The sequence below is a fragment of the Capra hircus genome, chromosome 12 (assembly GCF_001704415.2).
Source record: "Capra hircus breed San Clemente chromosome 12, ASM170441v1, whole genome shotgun sequence".
Lineage (NCBI taxonomy): Eukaryota > Metazoa > Chordata > Mammalia > Artiodactyla > Bovidae > Capra > Capra hircus.
Window position 1 is genome coordinate 34979356 of NC_030819.1, and position 20820 is coordinate 35000175.

General features: G+C 43.0%; 1 protein-coding gene across 1 annotated transcript; it reads left to right on the plus strand.

Moving 5' to 3' along the window:
• LOC108637258 (multidrug resistance-associated protein 4-like) lies at positions 1266-19865 on the plus strand. The gene is made up of 8 exons (XM_018056304.1): positions 1266-1351; positions 2389-2552; positions 3722-3847; positions 5379-5628; positions 14029-14130; positions 17910-17999; positions 19218-19328; positions 19758-19865. Exons 1-8 carry the CDS (start codon positions 1286-1288, stop codon positions 19863-19865), a joined length of 1017 nt encoding a protein of 338 aa, XP_017911793.1. The 5' UTR covers positions 1266-1285.

Genomic DNA, 20820 nt, shown 5'->3' on the forward strand with positions numbered 1-20820 from the left:
CTGCCCCGCTTTACCTGTCCTTTCTCGCGGCGCACAAACCGCTCCGGCTCTAGGATGCTCAGCCGGGAACCATCTGGGGCCGGCCCTAGGCTGCGTGCACTTCCCCGGTCCAAGCCGCTCAGGTTCGGCGCTCAGGTAGCCCTCAGAGGCACAGATTCGGCTGGAACTGCGCTTTGTGCCCTTCCCAGGTCCGAGTAGCTCAGGAGTTTGGCGAGCGCGATCGCCGTGGCTTGTCACCTTTTCTGCCGCTGCTGCTCAGCTTTCTGGGTGGACCGCTGGCGCACCCCGTGAGGCAGATTGTGACTGTCCAGCACCCCCAGAAGTCTTAGCATAGGAGCCTGCTTGTAGTTAGGTAAGTAAAGTCTCTCCGGGTCTGCAACTGCCCCTTTCCAGCCCTTACGGCTCTGGCTGCCTGTCCCCGGCGGGGGATGGTCTGCAGCCGGCTTTTCCCGTTCCGTCCTTTGTTCTGTGCTTGGTCCTGGCGGTGTCTTATGTTCGAGCTTTTCTCGTGGTAGCTATCCCACAGTCTGGTTTGCTAGCCCAAGTTAGATCGTTCTGGTTGCGCGTGGGGCGTTCCTGCCCGATTCTTACCCACTTGATGCTTTTTTGAAGCAACTCGTGGTGTCTGTTCAGGTTCCTCAGCTTTCTAGGGCATCTTTCAGAGTTGTTGTTGTTGTTTTTTTTTTTATTGCCAAATAAAGGGACTGTGAAACACAGGCTGTGTTTTTTAAATTCAGAAGACTGGACTGAGCATTATACTCATTTCAGAATGAAAGGGAATGAAGATTCCCTTTCATACTCTTCAGAATGAAGATTCCATACTCTTTAAAATGAAGAAATTAAACCCAAAGTGTTAAAATGACATCACCCACAGAATTAGTGATCGATTCCAGATTTATAGTCTAAGTCTCTTATTTTATTTCCTTAATGCAGTCTCTCCGCTCTCATATAATTTGCCTCAAAATTACTTTAGTTGACCCCTAAGTCTGAATCTACACCCTTTACACTTCAGGCAGGTCCAAGTTCACTGAGAAACTGGGTGGGGGATTTGCTTGTACCTTCCTCTCCTCCCTTTGCTGTCCTTGTGGCCGAGGTTGCTGCCAGACTGAGGAGAGGAAGGATGAAGGAGGGTCCCTAGAGCCCTGCTGTCATCCTGACACCAGACAAAATCCCAGGAAAACACACTTCATTTTGTTATGTTCTTAGAGTGACTTGATATCACCTTAGGAATCCAATTCTCTCTCTCCCTGTCTTATTTCAGTCACTTTGCCTGAGTAGCTCGGCCATGGGGAAGACCACCACAGGCCAGATAGTCAACCTGCTGTCCAACGATGTGAACAGGTTTGACCAGGTGAGCTGCCCCTGAGGGATCCTCTTCCATGTCCCATCCTTCTCACTGGGTTCTGCTTATTGGGATGCCAGGTGCCAGCATTTGGTGTTGGCCAGGGTTCTGTTGAGGACTTAAGTGTTCTCTTTATCCAACTCTCATTTCCTCTGTGTGCAACTTAGATGTAATAATCTGGGTTGTCCTGTAGATGAGGGTTTTGTTTTTCTAGTAATAGACAGGCAGCAGTGTTCTTGCCCGGCTCAGTGAGTGTCCCTAGAGGTCCTCCTGGCATGGCCCTTCTTGGCACGTGGAGTCAACATTGCTGCCTGAACTGTCTCCCTCCTCCTCTGCCTGATGAAGGCCTGGTGGGCAGGGGTTGTTCTTTCCCCTGTGCCCTGTTCAGTGCCTGCTGCGTAGGGAGCCTGCGAGGAATATGCCAAGTGGGTGGCCCTCAGCCAGACACAGCCTACTCTCTTCTGTCCCCTCACACTCTTTTTTCCACTGGCTTTATGAATAGATCACAGTCTCCAGGGCCTTGTAACTGTGGGTCAGATCTGTGTTGTACTAGACACTTCTCTTTCAGTTATTCATTCATCAAGCATGAAGTAAGGCCACTACTCAGTTTCAAGGTTGAATATGATTTAGTTTTTGCTGTGGAGAAACCACAGCCCATTAGGGAGGTAAGTACACAAATAATTACTAGAGAGTGTGGTACTTATCATAATATAAGATTTTCTTGGGTGCTAGAGTGAGATGGGGGCTGAATATGGGGAGGAGTGAGAGTTTGGGGATGCCTTGAGCTCATTTGTGGTGTAGACAAAATCAACATCTTCCTTCAGGTCGGGTTCTCCCTGGATGTCCCTGAAGCTGGCCCTGTGCTGCCAGGAACAGTGTCATCTGGGATCGACATGGGTTTCTGCTTTAGCAGGTTTAAAACCCACTGAGATATTCTTGTTTAGGTTCTTGTCTGTTCTTCTTTCAGAGCAGATTGTTTCTACACTGTGTCTTTACTGACTTTGATTGTATACAGTCCCAAGAAGGCGTTGTCTTTCTCTTTTAAGGTAACGATGTTCTTGCACTGTCTGTGGGTGGGACCACTGCAGGCTATCACAGTGACCGCCCTGCTCTGGATGGAAATAGGAATGTCGTGTCTTGCTGGAATGGCGGTTCTCATTATTCTTCTGCTTTTGCATAGCTGCTTTGGAAAGTTGTTTTCATCACTCCGGTAAGAGAAACACTGGTTTAAAAAAATAGGTGATACATGCTTGGTAACATCCACAGTCTGTGAATGAAGTCGATGCTTCTGTTCAAAAACAAAACCAATGCCTTCTCTAGTCTCTTCTTTGCATGGGTTGCAGACCCTTCAGGCTTAGCCAGTGGAGGCTCCAGCCTTAAGCTGCAGGCTGATCTTTAAACAGAAAAGGTGATGGCACTCACTGGCTCCTCCTGACACTGTACCTGAATAAGTGGAGAGTCCTTAAGAAGAATTTACCAATGTCCAAGTTATTTAAACGTTATTAAAAAGAGTAATAATTTTACAGGCCCATTTCTAGCTGCATTTATTTTTGTTAAGCTTGTTTTAGAGTCACTTTCAGGTAGTGTATTTATGTCTTGTTTTATTTCAATGTTTCCATTAAGTTATAGGCACCCCAAGGGCAAGGTTGACCTTAATTATGTTTTTATAAAACCCCACAGACGCAGCAGCATATGTGATAGAACAGTGGCTGGTGATGAAGGGCCTGATGGTAATGAGATAGACCTGAAGCAGGTCCCAGAGGGTTGGAGGTGGGTCATTGTTCAGGTTGTCAGGTGATGGAGGTATTGTGCTGTTTGAAGATTTTTTTCCTTGAGTTTTTTCTTTTTATGTGTGACTTTACATGTGATATTTTTATCTATTTGAAATTTCCTTTCCTGTCTTTGCTGTGGAGAGATGTTCCTTATCTTTCAAGGCTCTGTTCCAGTGCTACCGGGTCTCTAAAGATTTTCTTGCTCTCTTTTCCCAGTGGAATTAACAGCCCCATCTTTTCAGCTCCCCAGAATTTTACTCCTATTTTTTTACATCATAGACTCTGTCTTCCTGGTACATCCCTTTCTGCCTTCTCTGCCCAAGCACAACCTGCTTGGGAAGATGGGTTGTATCTGACTCATTTCAGGTCTTCCTTAGCTGATATGGCAAGTTCTCCAAGTTACTTCTTGAATTGGACTGAATGGTTGACTTCCTAATTGAAGATTTTCTCAATTTGTACCTTGAATAGGACTTGCCTGTGTTTGTTGTCAGCTCAAAAGAGCTATAGAAAATAATTTGATCCCTGGTCCCTCCCTGTGCCCACTGGTGCTGCCACAGAAATTTGGGCTGTGGTCACTAAGGCTCATCTCTCATGTCTGTCCCCTCAGGAGTAAGACTGCAGCTCTCACAGATGACAGGATCAGTACCATGAGTGAAGTTATAAGTGGCATCAAAACAATAAAAATGAATGCTTGGGAAAAGTCATTTATAGACCTTATTTCCAGACTGAGAAGGTAAGGTGTTTTGTGTTTTGTTTTGTTTTTAATAATATATCACAGTGTATGTTAGTACTATTTTATTTCCTATTTTTACGAAATGGTTTAGAAGTCTTACCAAGTTTTCACATTAAGGTAAATCTAAATACTACCTCTCCATGCCCCCATATGTGGCAGGATGGTCAAGGGGAATGGTAGACATGTCATTTTCAGCTGCTCTTCCATTTACCATCTTTTTGAAATACATATAATTCTTACTTATACAGAAATTAAATTCCAAATACTTCTTAATACTGCAAATTCCAATTAAGCAATGATTCTAAGATATTAGTGTTTGAGATGATATTTAAACTAAAGCTATAATATATGTTAATGTAGCATAAATGGGGAGATTATAGGTTGAGTGTACCTGTATCAGGCCAAATGTTATGTATCAGTATTACTCATTCCAAATAGAGCCATGAAAATACTATTTCTTTGTCTTTGCTTTATGTTTGTAGATTTTTAAAAAAATGTTTCATTTAAATATCTGATGATTGTTTATACTCTAGCACAGGGTACTTAGAATTTTCTGGGAGTACCCTGTCACCTCCCACTGGAAATACACTCTCATCTTCCTTCTTCTCTGGTCTCTGCCAGTCCTAACTGACTCCTGCTCATCTTCTCAGGGTCCACATGTGTGTGACTTGTCCTGTTTCTACTGCTCTGAGTTACATGACTCAGCTCTGTGCTCCTGTGGGGATGTGCTGGCTGACTCTGTCTAATGTCTTGGTGTCTCACAAACTTTGTGTTTATTCTTTTTTTAAAAATGTACACATGCATCACACTACATCTTTTTTATTTCTTTACTCATTTATTTTTGGTTGTGCTGGGTCTTCATTGCTGTGCACAGGATTTCTGTAGTTGTGGCGGGTGGGGGATACTTTTCATTGCTGTTCTTGGGCTTCTAACTGGCGGTTTCTCTTGTTGTGGAGCACAGGCTCTAGGTGCACAGGCTTCAGTAGTTACAGTAATGCACGGGCTCTCGACCTTGGGCTCAGTAGCTGTGGTACACAGTCTTAGTTGCTCTGCAGCATGTGGAATCTTGAAGACCAGAGACGAGTCCATGTCCGCTGCATTGTTAGGCCAATTCTTATCCACAGGACCATCAGGGAAGTCCTGAGGTTTACTATTCTTTTCCTCTCCAAGTGTATGAGGTCCTGGTAGGGGTGGGCATTTTTTTCTGTCATCAGTGAGGAGCCCAGCACAGGATATGTGGTTGTGAATGCTTGCTGAATGTATGTTCAAATCCTGTCAAATTGAGCCCAGTTTTTAAAACTGTGACATTAAGACTTCATTTAGTTGGAAAAGTGAAGTGGCGATGAAGTGTGTAGTCCCTGGTTTGGAGCAGAGTCCCAGGTGTGCACTCTGAGTGTCTCCATGCAATGACTGAGGGTTTGCCTTGATCTGTGTCCACTCCCTGAAAAGGGGCCACTCACACAGGGCACTCGAATTCATGCGTTGGATGTCAATGCTTCTTAAAAATGCTATTTCCTACTGTCCTTTCTAGGAAGGAAATTTCCAAGATTCTGAAAAGTTCCTACCTTAGAGGAATGAATTTGGCATCATTTTTTGCTGTCAGCAAAATCATGATTTTTGTCACCTTCATCACCAATGATCTCCTTGACAACCGGATCACAGCCAGCCAAGTGTTTGTGGTGGTGACGCTGTTCGAGGCTCTGCGGTTCTCAAACACTCTCTACTTCCCCATGGCTATTGAGAAGGTGTCAGAGGCCATTGTCAGCATCCAAAGAATCGAGGTTTGGTGACAGATAACTTTTTTCCATTGCAGGTGGATTCTTTGTAAATTGCCTCCTTTTTTTGTGGTGTGACTGTGTTCCAGTTAGGTGAGATTTGCCTCTCTCAGTGTCAAATCTGTCAGTCATTCCAAACTGTCTTACATACTCCAGTCTCATCTTAGGTGGAATGCATTACAAAGCACGTAGGATCCCTGCTCATTTAGGGGCAGTAATATCAATAGCAGTGGCACAGGCTCTATGTGCAGTGATGCCCGCAGGGCAATTAAAGTGACCAAAAGCAAGAGAAGGAAGGAAGCAGACTGCATCTCCTGTGCTGACTCAGATGAGATTTGTGTGTGTGTGATGAGGTTTCTATACTGTAAAAAACTATTACCCATAAAACAGATCAGCCATACTGGGTCATTTCTGATTCCCCGAGTTTATCGTTCTTTCTTATGGAACTTCTAGCAACACTGATAAGGGATGGTCCATGCAGTTTACAAAATTTCTCTTTCATAGCTTTCACGTTTTGAAATAAGACATTCAGGAATATCTGTGGACTGTAGTGATGTAATGAGTGACATGGTGATTTGTCCAAGATGCAAGCTTCCTGTGTGTGTTGTATGGCTGTGGTTTTACTGTTGTTGATATTGGTCTAGTTTTTCTTAAGGCCTTTAACTAATTGAATGAGACCCACCTACATTATTGACAATAATCTGCTCCATGCTCTACTGAGAGTCTACTTATTTAAGTGTCCATCTCATCTGAAAAATACTTTCACTGTAATACATGTTTGAACAAGTGTCTGGGGACTGTGGTTTACCTAAATCAACATAAAAGTAACCATCACACCCTCTTGAATCCCTATCTCCTTTGAGCTCTTGAACATGACTTTGTCCTCAGTAAGCCAGGTGTAAATGGATTTCTTTCCCTCCCTGAGCTCCAGACTTACCTAAAGGGCAGATACAATGCCTCATTCATCATTGTCCTGTCAAATAGCAGATGCTCAGAAAATATTTAACTGAAGAAAACTTCCAGCTTCATCATGTCTGGGCTCTTGCAAATGCCTAACCATTAAGTATAGTTATAGTGGAAAAACTAATAACTCTGATTCTTTGGTAGCTTATGTGATACACCAGGAACTGTGGCATGAAAGGGTCCTGCAGAAGGTTTTCAGGGAATTGTGCTCAAATATTTGGGTAGGGTTTTTTATTCCTTTCCCACCAAAATGCAATTGAACTGTCCAAGGCTTGAAATTTCCTTCCATGTAGACGTGTGCAGTATTATTAGAATTATGACCTGGGGAGAACATTGAATTTTCTGGGGCTGACAAATTTTGTCAGGCTGCTTTGTGTTCTGATGAAGGAAGAACTTGTGATCTGGGCAGAAAACCTAAAATTTCCCTTGTGTATACAACATGTCTGGCAGGAAGTTGGTCTAGGAATTTAGAGATCTGTCAGCAGTAGCTATTTTCAGTAAAGATGGGACCAATGGCTGAGAATAAGAGTGGTGAGAAGAGTAGGTGTTATCGTGGGAAACTGCTTCCTGGTGAAGTGAAGTGAAGTCGCTCAGTCGTGTCCGACTCTTTGCGACCCCATGGACTGTAGCCTACCAGGCTTCTCTGTCCATGGGATTTTCCAGGCAAGAGTATTGGAGTGGGTTTCCATTTCCTTCTCCAGAGGATCTTCCCAACCCAGGTATCTAACCCAGGTCTCCCACATCGTAGGCAGACACTTTACCCTCTGAGCCACCAGGGAAGCCCTTGCTTCCTGGCTACTCCATTTCTTCTAAGGGATTCCTGCTCACAATATTAGATATAATGGTCATCTGAGTTAAATTCACCCATTCCAGTCCATTTTAGTTCGCTGATTCCTAGAATGTCGATGTTGACTCTTTCCATCTCCTGTTTGACCACTTCCAATTTGCCTTGATTCATGGACCTAACATTCCAGCTTCCTATGCAATATTGCTCTTTACAGCATTGGACCTTGCTTTTATCACCAGTCAAATCCACAATTGCTGTTGTTTTTGCTTTGGCTCTATCCCTTCATTCTTTTTGGAGTTATTTCTCCAGCTGATCTCCAGTAGCAAATTGGGCACCTAATGACTGGGGAGTTCTTCTTTCTGTGTCCTTTTTGCCTTTTCATACTGTTCATGGGGTTCTCAAGGCAAGAATACTGAAGTGGTTTGCCACTCCTTTCTCCAGTGGAGCACATTGTGTCAGAACTATGGACAGAGGTTCATGATATTGTACAGGAGACAAGGATCAAGACCGTCCCCAAGAAAAAGAATTTCGAAAAAGCCAAGTGGCTGTCTGAGGAGGTCTTACAAATGCTGTGAAAAGAAGAAAGCAAAAATCAAAGGAGAAAAGGAAAGATATACCCATTTGAACTCAAAATTTCAAAGAATAGCAAGGAGAGATAAGAAAGCCTTCCTTCAGTGATCAATAGCACAAAAATAGAGGAAAATAATAGAATAGGAAAGGTCAGAGATCTCTTCAAGAAAATTAGAGATACCAAGGGAATATTTCATGCAAAGATGGGCTCAATGAAGGACAGAAATGGTATGGACCTAATAGAAGCAGAAGATATTAAGAAGAAGGTGGCAAGAATACACAGAAGAACTATAAAAAAAGATCTTCACGACGCAGATAATCATAATGGTGTGATCACTCATCTAGAGCCAGACATCTCATCCAGGGACGAGATGATGTGGTTAGGTTTAGGGTGAAATAGGGAGACTTGGCCAGATTTGAGAGATACTCAGGGCATGTCTTGAGTTGGGTATTGAGGGTGGAAAAGATGGATTTCAGGATGCTTCACATTTTGGGGTTATAAAGGCACCTGAATTCACTCAAATAGTGAATACTAGAGGAGAGCCAAACTTGGGGAGGAGAGCATGAACTTGGTTTTGAATTCTGAGATGCTTAGAAATATCTAAACATTTGCTGTTAAGACCCACTTCACTGATTGTCCTTGGCCCGATTCAGCTTCCTATCCTGTTCAGTTCAGTTGCTTAGTTGTGTCTGACTCTTTGCAACCCCATGGACTGCAGCATGCCAGGCTTTCTGTCCATCACCAACTCCCAAAGCTTGCTCACACTCTTGTTCATTGAGTTGGTGATGCCATCCAACCATCTTATCCTCTGTCGTCTCCTTCTCTTCCTGCCTTCAGTCTTTCCCAGCATCAGGGTCTTTTCAAATGAGTCAGTTCTTCACATCAGGTGGCCAGAGTATTGGAGTTTCAGCTTCAGCATCAGTCCTTTGAATGAACGAATATTCAGGACTGATTTCCTTTAGAATTGATTGGTTGGATTTCCTTACAGTCCAAGGGACTCTCAAGAGTCTTCTCCAACACCAAAGTTCAAAAGCATCAGTTCTTCGGCACTCAGCTTTTTTTATAGCCCTACTCTCACATCCATACATGACTCCTGGAAAAACCATAGCTTTGACTAGATGGACGTTTGTTGGCAAAGTAATGTCTCTGCTTTCTAATATGCTGTCTAGGTTGGTAATAGCTTTTCTTCCAAGGAGCAAGTGTCTTTTAATTTCATGGCTGCAGTCACCATCTGCAGTGATTTTTGAGCCCCCCCAAAATAAAGTGTGTCACTGTTTCCATTGTTTCCCCAAATATTTGCCATGAAGAGATGGGGCCAGATGCCATGACCTTAGTTTTCTGAATGTTGAGTTTTAGGCCAACTTTTCACTCTCCTCTTTCACTTTCATCAAGAGGCTCTTTAGTTCTTATCCTGTTATCCTGTTATTTAGTTCCTATCCTGTTATTTAGTTCCTATACTGTTATCTAACAGGTAATAGACAATGATTAGATATTCATTTTTTTCCTCAATCTGCCTCTCACTTAGATGGGTTAATGTCCAATTAGAAGGTGAAAAGGGCAGCAAGCAAGAGTGGAAGAAAAGGTCAGCTGAGTTTACTGACAGGTGGTTAGAGCTGGGTGAGGTTTGACCACAGATGGGCTGGAAGTGTGGTGGACATGAGGAGTTTAGAATACAGTGTGGGGTTGAGCTCTGCTGCCCCACTGTCCCCGGCAGCCTGGAATTCAGTAGACTGGATGGTCATCTCCTAAGACTTCTTCTCAGATCATATCTGGGAGTCCTAGGAAGGAAACCCACCACCCCTGCCTACCTTGCAGGGGGTGTGGTGGTCCATACCCACAGGCAGACCTACACATGTCTTCATAGTTTTGTGTCTTGTTTATACATGCTTTTCAATTTCCTTTTTTCATATAGAGAATGTGAGGATTTATTATGATTTTATAGGTCCCAGAAGTCCCTCTATTTTTTTCTTAATAAGAAAAAGGGTCTGAAGGTCTTGGCATTGAATGACTCCACTAGGATGGTAAATATCTTGTCTTCAAAGCACTGAAAGTCTTCAGTGATTTTACATGCCGTAAAATGTGTCTCTGAGGTTATATTGCTCATAAAGCATGTTTTCCATTTCCAGCCACTGAAAACTCAATCATTTTGGCTACAGTTCTGATGTTGATACTTTCCTGCAAGAACCTATTCTGGGTCTAAGAGAAATTTAATTTCAGCTCTTTCATTAGCCTAAGTCCTGGAGGAGAATCCAGCCAGCACTTCTGCACCTTCATGAATTGGTCATGTGCTAAACGGAGTGTCATTTAACCCCTGGAAGCCTGTGACTCTTTCCCTACTCAGACCTATTATTTGTGAACAAGCATTCAACAGATTCAATTCCTTACATAGTGCTTGTTCTTTACTTTCTTCTTTTTTGAAAGTGGAAAATTTCAGTTCTACTGTGCACATACTTAACATTGTTTTTTGTCTTGGTAACACATTTAAGCTAAAATTGGAATTTCTGTCAAGACAAAATGTATAACATACATGTGTAGCCTTTTGCTTGTTGCCATGTTAGCTCAAACTGTGTAAGGCTATAGCAGTCATACAGTCAGTGTCCGTACTGATTTGAACCAGCCCTACAGTCTGTTCCTTGCCTTACCCATGATGGGTTGACTCTGTGCAAAGCTTGGTCTCAGTTGGAGTTGTGACTGTAGATGCGTGAATGATGTAGTGTCTCTCCTCTATGTGACTTACTATCTCTCTGGGGATTCAGAGGTAGGGAGGGCAGTGTCAGCCTGGATCATCCTGAGTTGTTCCATGGAGGGCTAGCCTTTGAGATGGACTCAGAAGGAGGGGTGGGGTTTAGTACTTAGGGCATCGCAGGCAGAGGCCACCTGGGGAGTGTGTACGTAGGTACTGACGGATCTCTGGGTGTGTTAAGTGTGGTGGACACTCAGAGGTGCTGTAAAGAGATCAGGAAATAGTGGTGTTGGGATTGGTTTGGTGGTGTTGGGGAGGGCTGGTGAAGGAGTCAGCAAAAGAAAAATTGTATTAGTATTTTCAGTGGTTAATAGTGGGTGGAATTCTGAAATAATATTGTTTTGAGAGAAAAGCATTGGGAGAGGGATGAGCTGTATCAGAACAGGTGAGAGCTGGTACCTGGCTGACTACAGAAGAGGTGGTGTGGAGAGAGAACTCGGGCTGTGGTGGTTGAGAGTCTGCAGAGGAGTCCTCAGACCGCCGTCCGTCCACCCTATCTCCTGCTGGACTCGGGCTCGAGGTGGGGAGGAGGAGCCATGCCCAGCGTTAGGCTCTCAGTGAGCCTGCATGAGAGGAAGAGGGAACAAGTGGATGGCGTCTCCCACCAGCTGGTCTTTGAGAGAGATGCAGGGATCATGATGTCTTTCTTTTCCTGTGCAGAAGCAGGTTTTCATGTTCAGTTTTTACCAGTTGTTCTTTTGCAGTAGAAGATCTCAATCACATTTATGGTTCGGAGGCATGATATTCTGGGTGTCAAGGACTTGAAGTGTGTTTATGATTTTTAGGGTAATAGGTTACTGAGTATGTGTTGTTTTCTTTCTCCCACATGCTCAGATGCTTATTTCAGTTTCCTCTTATGTTGGTTTGGACTCAGTTTGCCCATAAGTCCTAGAATTACCCATGTTAAAGCTGCTTACACAGATAGTTTATTTTCCTCTCATGCAAGTGTCCTTTAAGGCTCTGTATGGGTTTCCTGGGGCTGCTGTTACCAAGTACCACAAACAGGTGCTTAAAACCTCAGAAATTGATTGTGTCTCAGTCCTGGAGCCTAGAAGTCTGAAGTCAAGGAGTCAGCAGGGTCACCATCCCTCTGAATCCTGCAAGAGGGAATCCTTCCTCGCCTCTGTTAGCTTAGGTTGTTGCAGGAAAACCTTGGTCTTCCTTGGCTTGTGACTGCCATCACCCCAGCTTCTGTCTCCACCCTCACGCGGGCATTTCCTACCAGTGTGTGTGTCCCTGGTTTTCTCTTCTTATAAGGACACTACTATTGGATTTGGGGCCTACCCTCCTCCAGTGTGAGCTCACCTTAATTGATTACATCTGCAGCAACCCTGTTTTTAAGTCATATTTTGAGGTAATAGTTTAGGATTTCAGCAGACTTTTTCTGTGGGAATCATCCTCCATGGTGTTAGGGACTCATACTCTTTCTTTTTTCTAACAAAAATTTAATTTTATCTGTGCTGGGTCTTCCTTGCTGCACAGATTTTCTCTAGCTGTGGCAAGCAAGCTTCTCATTGCAGTGACTTCTCTTGTGGAGCACGGGCTCCAGGTGCCCAGGCTGTGGTAGTTGTGGCACTTGGGCTTTGGGCTCAGACTCAGGAGCCATGGGACATGGGCTTAGTTGCTCTGTGGCATGTAGAATCTCCTGGACCAGGGATCAAATTCGCGTCACTGCATTGGCAGGCAGATTCCTATCAACAGCATCACTAGGGAGGTCCCAGACTCTTTCTTGTTACTCCACTGTGTATGGCCTTCACAAAGCTGGCAGCCTCCAAAGCCCAGGCCGTGGGGCAGAGGAAGGTTCTGGACATTGTCACTCTCCACTAACATGAATTTAGTCACGTGGCTGCTCCTATCTGTTTGGGAGCCTAGAGAGTGAGGGCCTCCTTCCAGGCTGCCACTTGCAGCTAAAATCTGAGGTTTGGGAAGAATGAGAGCAGACTTTGAGGACAGCCTGCAGTCTCTGCCACATTTTCATGGTTCTTGGAGGAGGCGATGGCACTGGGGTTGTCTCAGCTGTTTGCTCAGTTTCTCTGCCATAGTAGCTTTTCTTGTTGTATTATGTCTAGCATTTGTAGGACAGGAGGGAGTTTTCCTGCATAAGATTATGCTAGCTTTGTAGTGGTTCTCAGGAGCTGGTTATAATCAGCTACATTTCACTGAATAACTGCTAAGCAAATGTGAACATGGCAAGAAGTGGGAGCTACAGTCATTCCTGTTGTAGAAGAGAGGGCAGTGTCCAAGAAGAGAGACCGTGATTGTGGAAAGATGCTTGTAAAATATTTTTAAGAGAAATTTAAGAGCACTTCACTTTTAGAATAACGACTTAAGTGATAAGTAATGGAAACCAGTGATAGTGACTTAAAACATTAGGAGAAAGGCAAAGTGTGTTTAAGTGTCTGGGGAAGGTCAGGATGCAACACAGGCATTGCCAGGGTTTTCGTTTGGCATCTCTGCCATTGGTCTTGTTGTCCCAGCCTGTCCTGTGCCCCTTGATGCCTGAAGGCCTGGGCATGGCCTTCCTCGCTGTGTTCCTAGCAGTGTCACGTGGTGCTTGGCTCCTCGTGGGATTCAGTAAGTAAGTGTGGAATTGTTTCCTACCAATTCTCCTGTTTGTTGTTAGTAACTCAAAAGGTAAACAATAAAAATATCCAGGTTGTAAATGTGTTGAAGTTTGGAGTCATAATTTCTCTTTAAGGAGGAACCAGTATACTTGTTGAGAAAGTCACTATTTGTTCATGGCCAGGAACTGTTTATTTTATATGTATATATATATCTGTATGTTTATATATAGGGCTTCCCAGGTGGTACTAGTGATAAATAACCTTGTGTTTATATGGCTTCCCAGGTTGCACAGTAGTAAAGAATCCTCCTGCCAATGCAGGAGATGCAAGAGATGCAGGTTTGATCCCTGGGTTGGGAAGATCCCCCGGAGAAGGAAATGGCAACCGATTCCAGTATTCTTGCCCAGAAAATCCCATGCAGGTCTCAAAAGAGTCATACTTGACTGAGCAATTAAATAACAGTGTTTGTATATAAAATATTCTTATATGTGCTTAATATATAAATATGTTTACATATACACATACATATGTATATAACACACTATGCATACTATATATACTATATTATATGATTTTGTATACCATATAATATATATTATTCTATATAATATATATTATTTAGTATGTTCTGATATGAAACAAAACTAGTTTACGTACAGCTGACAAAATGATATGTAGGCTGTATAAAATCTTTTATTATAAATTCCAGAAAAGCAACTATTTTTGTTTGTACCTTGTTCTTGCAGTTTAGCAATCTGTGTTTCTCCTTTTTCTGTAGAACTTCCTATTACTTGATGAGATACCACAGCTCAACCCTCAGCTGGCATCAGATGGTGAAAGGATAGTGCACATGAACGATTTCACTGCTTCTTGGGATAAGGTAACAAGTCCTCCACCCCAAGGTCATGACTACTAATTGACAACTGAACATAGGTTTATGGGAGAATGATGAGGTTTTCCACATGGTGTAAAAGGTGATTTGCTCATATATTAAGATTATGTTATAAAACGTCTCAAAATCAGAAATAAGGTTTGCAGCTAATGGAGATTAAGTGTAAAAATCAGCCTAAGAAGTTTGACATATTGCTGTTTATTTCATTTTCAAGAGAGCTTTCAAAGTATTAGCACATTTTGAATTTAAAGTACATGGGTTTATAATGTTGGAATTTACAGGACTGGATGGTCAAAATTCTGCAGTGTGGGATGGTTTAACTAATGAATACACAGACAGTTGTTAAAGAGGCTTTGGGGAATCAGTGTACATTTTTTGCCTTGATTATCAGATCACTTTATTGTACATGCAGTGAGGCCGTGATCTGGATCTTTGCTATAGGGTAGAGTGGGGGCTCCCCCATCCTAAGCTTCTGGATGGTTCTGGCTACTTTGGTAGCAGCCAGGGGCAGGAAGGAAGCAGCAGGTGGGCATAGTGAGCACCAGTGATTCCTAGTTGAAGGGCTGCAGCGTGTGGAAACTGACAGGGAGAACTGGTGATTTTCCAGCCCTTGGTTTATTTATGACTTTCTGGCAAACAGGAAAAAACAAGGGTCCACTTTCAAAACTGCACATGCAATGCTGCCTCCTTTATCAATGACTGAAACGTTCCTGCCTCCGTGGTTCCCTGGTCCTCTGTGCACATCCTCCTGTATCAGTGTGGATTAGTCAGGAGAAAAGAACCCCACCATGGGAGAGGGAGTTCCATGCAGGGAATTAGTTGCATAGATGACAAGAGTGGGCAAAAGCAGAAACAGCAAAATGGTGGTGGGTGAGACAACCCAGAAATTAGCAAAGGCAGGAAACTGTTCCCGCCCAAGAGCCGGGAGGACCCAGGGAAGGAGATGTCTCTACCAGAGGGTCCACTCTCCAGAGCAGAGCTCAGAAGCCTGGCTGCTGTCAGAGTGGGGACCATAGGGCAAGTGTCTAGAGTGTGTAGACTCCTCCTGTCTTTCATGCCTGTGACTGTTTTGCCACCTGCATGGTGTTCACCAGCTTCTGATTAAGTGCCTGCCATCTCCATCAATAGCACAGTAGGATAGTATGTTCCCGAATATATAAAACCACAGCCCTGTGCCAGTTGCACATGGCAATGCACAGAAGGTGCCTGACCTATCCTGAGAGTTCCTCATACCTTATTCCGGTAGATTTACTTCCTGCTTCGTATTTCTCATCACAGTACTCTTGAAGCATTTATGGAAAGCACTAAAATTCCATTATAAATACCACTCCATGTGAATGCTAACATATTTTTTAATGACCCATTACCAAATTTCTTTTGTACCAAATTATGCAGCATTTTAAAATGAGCTATTTTGTTTTTCTTTCAAAAACTTAATAACATGTTCTCAGATTTTTGTGCAACTTGTATTGTAAAACAGAACAGCCTGTTATGTTGTCCTGGCCTTGCCTATGGGAGGTCATTAGTAATTATGGCTGTCAGGTTAGATCATGGGTGAGAGATCCCTTGGACAGGGGACACAGACATTGGGGTTTTAAAGAGAAGCTGAATCTGAATGAAGCCCCTGCTGGGTTGGGAGGCAGGAGATAGACATGAACTCTCTATAACCTGATCCATTAGAGAGCCAGGTGGGCAGGTGGGCAGGTAGGGGCAGGTTTCAGGGACCCAGGTCTCATTCATGAAATGATGGAACTTGGTCTCAATCTTGAAGATGTAAAATAAATGGTCCTGTTGTAGCCTCCATTTATTCATGGGGTTTTCAACTATGTCTGGTACAGAGTAGGGGCTCAGCTGATGATCCTTGTTGAGTCAGCATCCCCTGAGTCCGGATAACCAGGGGTTGACTGGATCCAGCACGTGTGCGCTGCTGAGTGCTGCCCTCTACTGGTCTCGGCTGAGTAGTGCCCGATCCTGAAGCCTGAGCAGGGAGGGAACTCAGTGTCTGACCCTGGGAAACTGTGAGGGGTGGTGACAGGGAGCTGATGTTGGTATGTGACTCATTGTTTTTTAGTCATAACTGAGTGATGAGTAATAAAATAGGAACCCTAAGTGTCAGGAAAGAATAAAGAAGTGGAGAAGGTTAAAAAATATTTCTTATGTTTTAACATCTAGCTTCTTATTGGTAGATTTACAGTTTCTTTTTAAATCTGGGGCTGGTGTTTTTGACCATGCAAAATAACTGTCACTTTTTAGCATGTGAATGCTTTATAATTAGTTCATTTCTTTCTGGAGAAATTTTTCATTTTGAGGAAGATTCAGACTTTTAAATTCAGAGTCATGTTTTTAGTCTTTGGGGCACTTTAGAGTCAAGTGTCACCATTCATTTTTCTTTTTTTTTAAGCATTGGCAGCTACTGACAATTTTCTTAACACATGATATGTTGAACCTGTAAGTCTCTCAGGAATGTGACTTGTTATTGGCACAATGAATACTTTGTCCTCCGTTGCATTGGGTGGGGGTACTAGCGCATCTGTCTCCATGGTTTTTATTGTTATTTTGTTCCTTTGGGCTTCCCTGGTGGCTCAGACAGTAAGTAAGCTGCCTGTTTTTCTTCAGTAGAAGTACTTTATTATCCTCCATTCAGCCAAACAGGTAATGTATATAAATACATATAAAATTGAGGCTTTATTGCTTTGATTCATCATGTCATAATTAACTTATTCCCCATTTATTGTTGTTGGTTGGAGGTGGTAGTATTAAATTAGAGCTCTTGTTAAAAATTAGAGCTTGGACCATTATTAATAACACGTAATTTGCCAAGAGTGACTATTATATAAAGTACTCCTTTCGCTTGCTGAGCACTACTGAGGTTCATTCTTTATCAAATGAAAGTGGAGAGATTAGTGGAGATTTCAAATTATTTAATTAAAGGGCCAGGCATGCCAGGAACTTATGCTGCCACCTTGTGGGGATTGATGATGCTTTTGAACTGGGGTGCTGGAGAAGACTCTTGAGAGTCCCTGGGACAACGAAGAGATCAAACCTGTCAACCTTAAAGGAAATAAGTCCTGAACATTCATTGGAAGGACTGATACTGAAGCTGAAGCTCCAGCATTTAGGCCACCTGATGTGAAGAACTGACTCATTTGAAAAGAAGACCCTGATGCTGGGAAAAATTGAAGGCAGAAGGAGAAGGGGATGACAAAGGATGAGCTGGTTGGATGGCGTCACCAACTCTATGGACATGAGTTTGAGTGTGCTCTGGGAGTTGGTGATGGACAGGGAAGCCTGGTATGCTGCAGTCCATGGGGTCACAAAGAGTTGGACACGACTGAGTGACTGAACTGAATTGAACTGTGAAGATTAATGAGACAGTTAAAACCAAAGGTCAGGATGTAAAACTTATAAATGATTAAAAACCTCCCAAGCTGGATATTCTATTAAGTGTGTTATATTAATAAGCTTATGTGCATTATTCAGTTTGCGTTTCAGGCAGGTGCCTTGTTGTTTCTATGACTAAAATTCTGTGGGTGTCTAGAGCTATGTCCTTATGGAAATCTGGTAAAAGAATGAGCCTTGTTAACCCCCAAAGAGATACGTATGATTGGATGAAAAGGCCTCCAGGACTTACTATCTTAAAATAAGAAGGGGAAAAATGTGGATTACATTAGCATATCAATGACTATTACATAATTTTCTCTACCTTCTGAAGTAATATATGTTACTTTATTGAAACTGGGCACATTTTTATAAACTTTAATTTGCAGAAATCAGGAACCCCAACCCTACAAGACCTTTTCCTTATTGCCAGACCCGGTGAACTCTTAGCTGTGGTTGGACCTGTGGGTGCAGGAAAGGTAAGTTGTGATGCCTTTTGTCAGCTTGATGCAACACCACTGCCCTTGTTAAATTTTCAGAGTTGAGCCCAGAGCTGTGTGTGACACAGTTTGAATTGGGTGTACCTAGAACAGCATTTCTCAAACTGTTCCATGGAATATTAGTTTTGCAAGAAGGTTTCATGGCCAAATAAATCTAGATAAGCACACACTGTGTTTTCCTTCTTGGTGCTTCACATTGCACAGTTGGGAACCATTGTCCAGGAATTTGGACTGTCTCAGTGAATGACATTATTGATGTGACAGCTGTTCGGGTTAGGATGGAGACAGTGGGGACTTCTTTTCATCACAGTGGCCCCTCCAGGAAGTCTGCAGGTGGCGAAGGCTCTTCCAGGAAGCTCTGAGCATTTCCCATGGGACTTGATGTGATCCTTTCAGTGCACGTGTAGTGAATGTTCAGCCACGTGCTGGAGCTAAAGACACAGATGTGAGCCAGACCCCTGACGTCTCTACCGTCCAGAGGCAACCAGGTTCCAGGGCAAGACAGATACACAGGCAGTTGATCTCAGCCCAGTGTGGTGAGCCGCTCTGATGGTGTAGACACAGACATGTCACTTCTGTGTGTCACAAGAGATTTGAAAGACTGCTGCACCTTGCACTTAGTGTCCTGTAGTTGTGAAACAACAAAATACAGAAACCTAAATGTGGATGTGTACACGAGAGGGTGATAATTTCCTCTATGATGGACTTTTGCTTTTTAGACACAACTCAATTCAGAATTCTTTTAAGTAATCATCTTTGGATATATTCTTCACACATAGCTTTTTAAGGATAAGTGGTTTGTCAAGTGAAGGATACCTGGATGCAGGAGCAACTGCACTAAACATCAGTTATCATGAAATACACATCCTGCTGGGCTGCTCTGCTAGTGAAGGATGTTAGACATTCTTAGTTTTTTGGGGCTGGAATGAGTGTAGTGCTTCATTTGGGGGCTTCTCTTGGGCAGAGGAGATTGTTATAGTATTTTATTAATATTCTTTATCAACCATTCATTTGCATTGACCGATAGTGTTATTTTCATTTGTTTTTTGTCCAAACTTCCAGGGCTGTACTTTATCCTGTTCTAAATGCAAGAGGTCTATTGTGTATCAAGCACCAGCCTGGGGTCAGCTGTGCTATGGGATATGTTTTCATTCTGAGTGCTCCCTGTTCACGCGTGTGTGTTTCTGTCTGTTTCAGTCGTCACTGTTACGTGCTGTGCTGGGGGAGCTGCCCCCGAGCCAGGGGCAGGTCAGCGTGCATGGGAGGATCGCATATGTTTCTCAGCAGCCCTGGGTGTTCTCAGGAACTGTGAGGAGTAACATTTTATTTTGGGAAGAAATATGAAAAAGACCGATATGAAGAAGTAATAAAAGGCTTGTGCTTTGGGAAAGGTGAGTAAGGACTTTTGAGTAGCATGTACTAGAATTTCAAATGCAGACTTGGTTTAAACTATCAGTAAAGTTTGTTCAAAGTTCTTTTTTTTTTTTTTTTAAGTTTGAAAGATCTTCAGTGTTGATTTAATAATTTACACCAGCGTCTTCTGAGTAAGTATGCAGGCGTATATGCTAGTCCTTCAATCTTGATGTCATGACACTTACAAAATGCCTTGTTGAGGAGGGATTTGTTTCACTTTGTGAAGTTTCATTCACTTTTAACTTATTTTCGTAGTGGACAATTACAAACATTTCTAAAATTAGAGTGTACAGTATAATGAACCCTCATGTACCCACTCCCCAGCTTCAAGCAGGAGCAGCTGGTGGCCAGTCTTGCTGCATCTCCACCCCTGCCCTCTGCCAGCCCCACGCCACGCCCCCACCCTCTGGGTTATTCTGGAGCAGATCCTAGACCTCAGATTAGTTCATCTCTAAAGGTTTCAGCTCAGCTAGTAAAGAGTCTGCCTGCAATGTGGGAGACCTGTTTGATCCCTGGATTGGGAAGATCTGCTGGAGATGGAAATGGCTACCCACTACAGTATTCTAGCCTGGAGAATTCCATGGACTCTGTAGTCCATGGGGTCACAAAGAATTGAACACAACAGAGTGACTTTCACTTTCACTTTCAAAGCTTCCCTGGTGGCTCAGACGGTAAAGACCCTGCCTGCAGTTCAGGAGATGTGGGTTCAATTTCTGGGCTTGAAAGATCCCCTGGAGAAGGGAATAATTATCCACTCCAATATTCTTGCCTGGTGAGCTACAGTCCATTGGGTTGCAAAGAGTCAGACACCACTGAGACTAACACACAAACATTTTACTAGTTTTTCTCTAAGAGATAGGAGAGCATTTGGAAAAACATATTATTTCATCTGAAAAATAACCCAAATTCCTCAATATTATCAACCTTCTAGTTTACATGTTGCTAATCATCTCACTGAGGAGCCTCCTTTACCATTGGTTTGAATCAGACTCCACATGAGGTCTGCCCCCTGCATTTGGTTGGTGCCTCCTCGGTCCCTTTCAGTCTCTAGGTTTTTCTCTGCACTTGGTTATGACTGGTATTTTTATTTAAAGAAAATAGAATGCTTTAACATCTCTTCTTAATACTGCATTGTTTCACTGGGGGAGAGATTGTTTTCAGAAAAGACTGCGGTCCACAGAAAATGGCAAGGTGAAACTCTGAAATTTAGATGAAATCAGTGAATGAATGGTGGAAATGAAATTACCTGATAAACAGTATAATATGGCAAAAAAGAAAGAAAAATGTAAATACTGATGAATACTGTGTTACTCTCTTGGGTTATGAAAATCTAAATAATAGCATTAAAGGGCTTCTCCTCCCCAGGCCTGTTCAGTGCAGTGTGTTC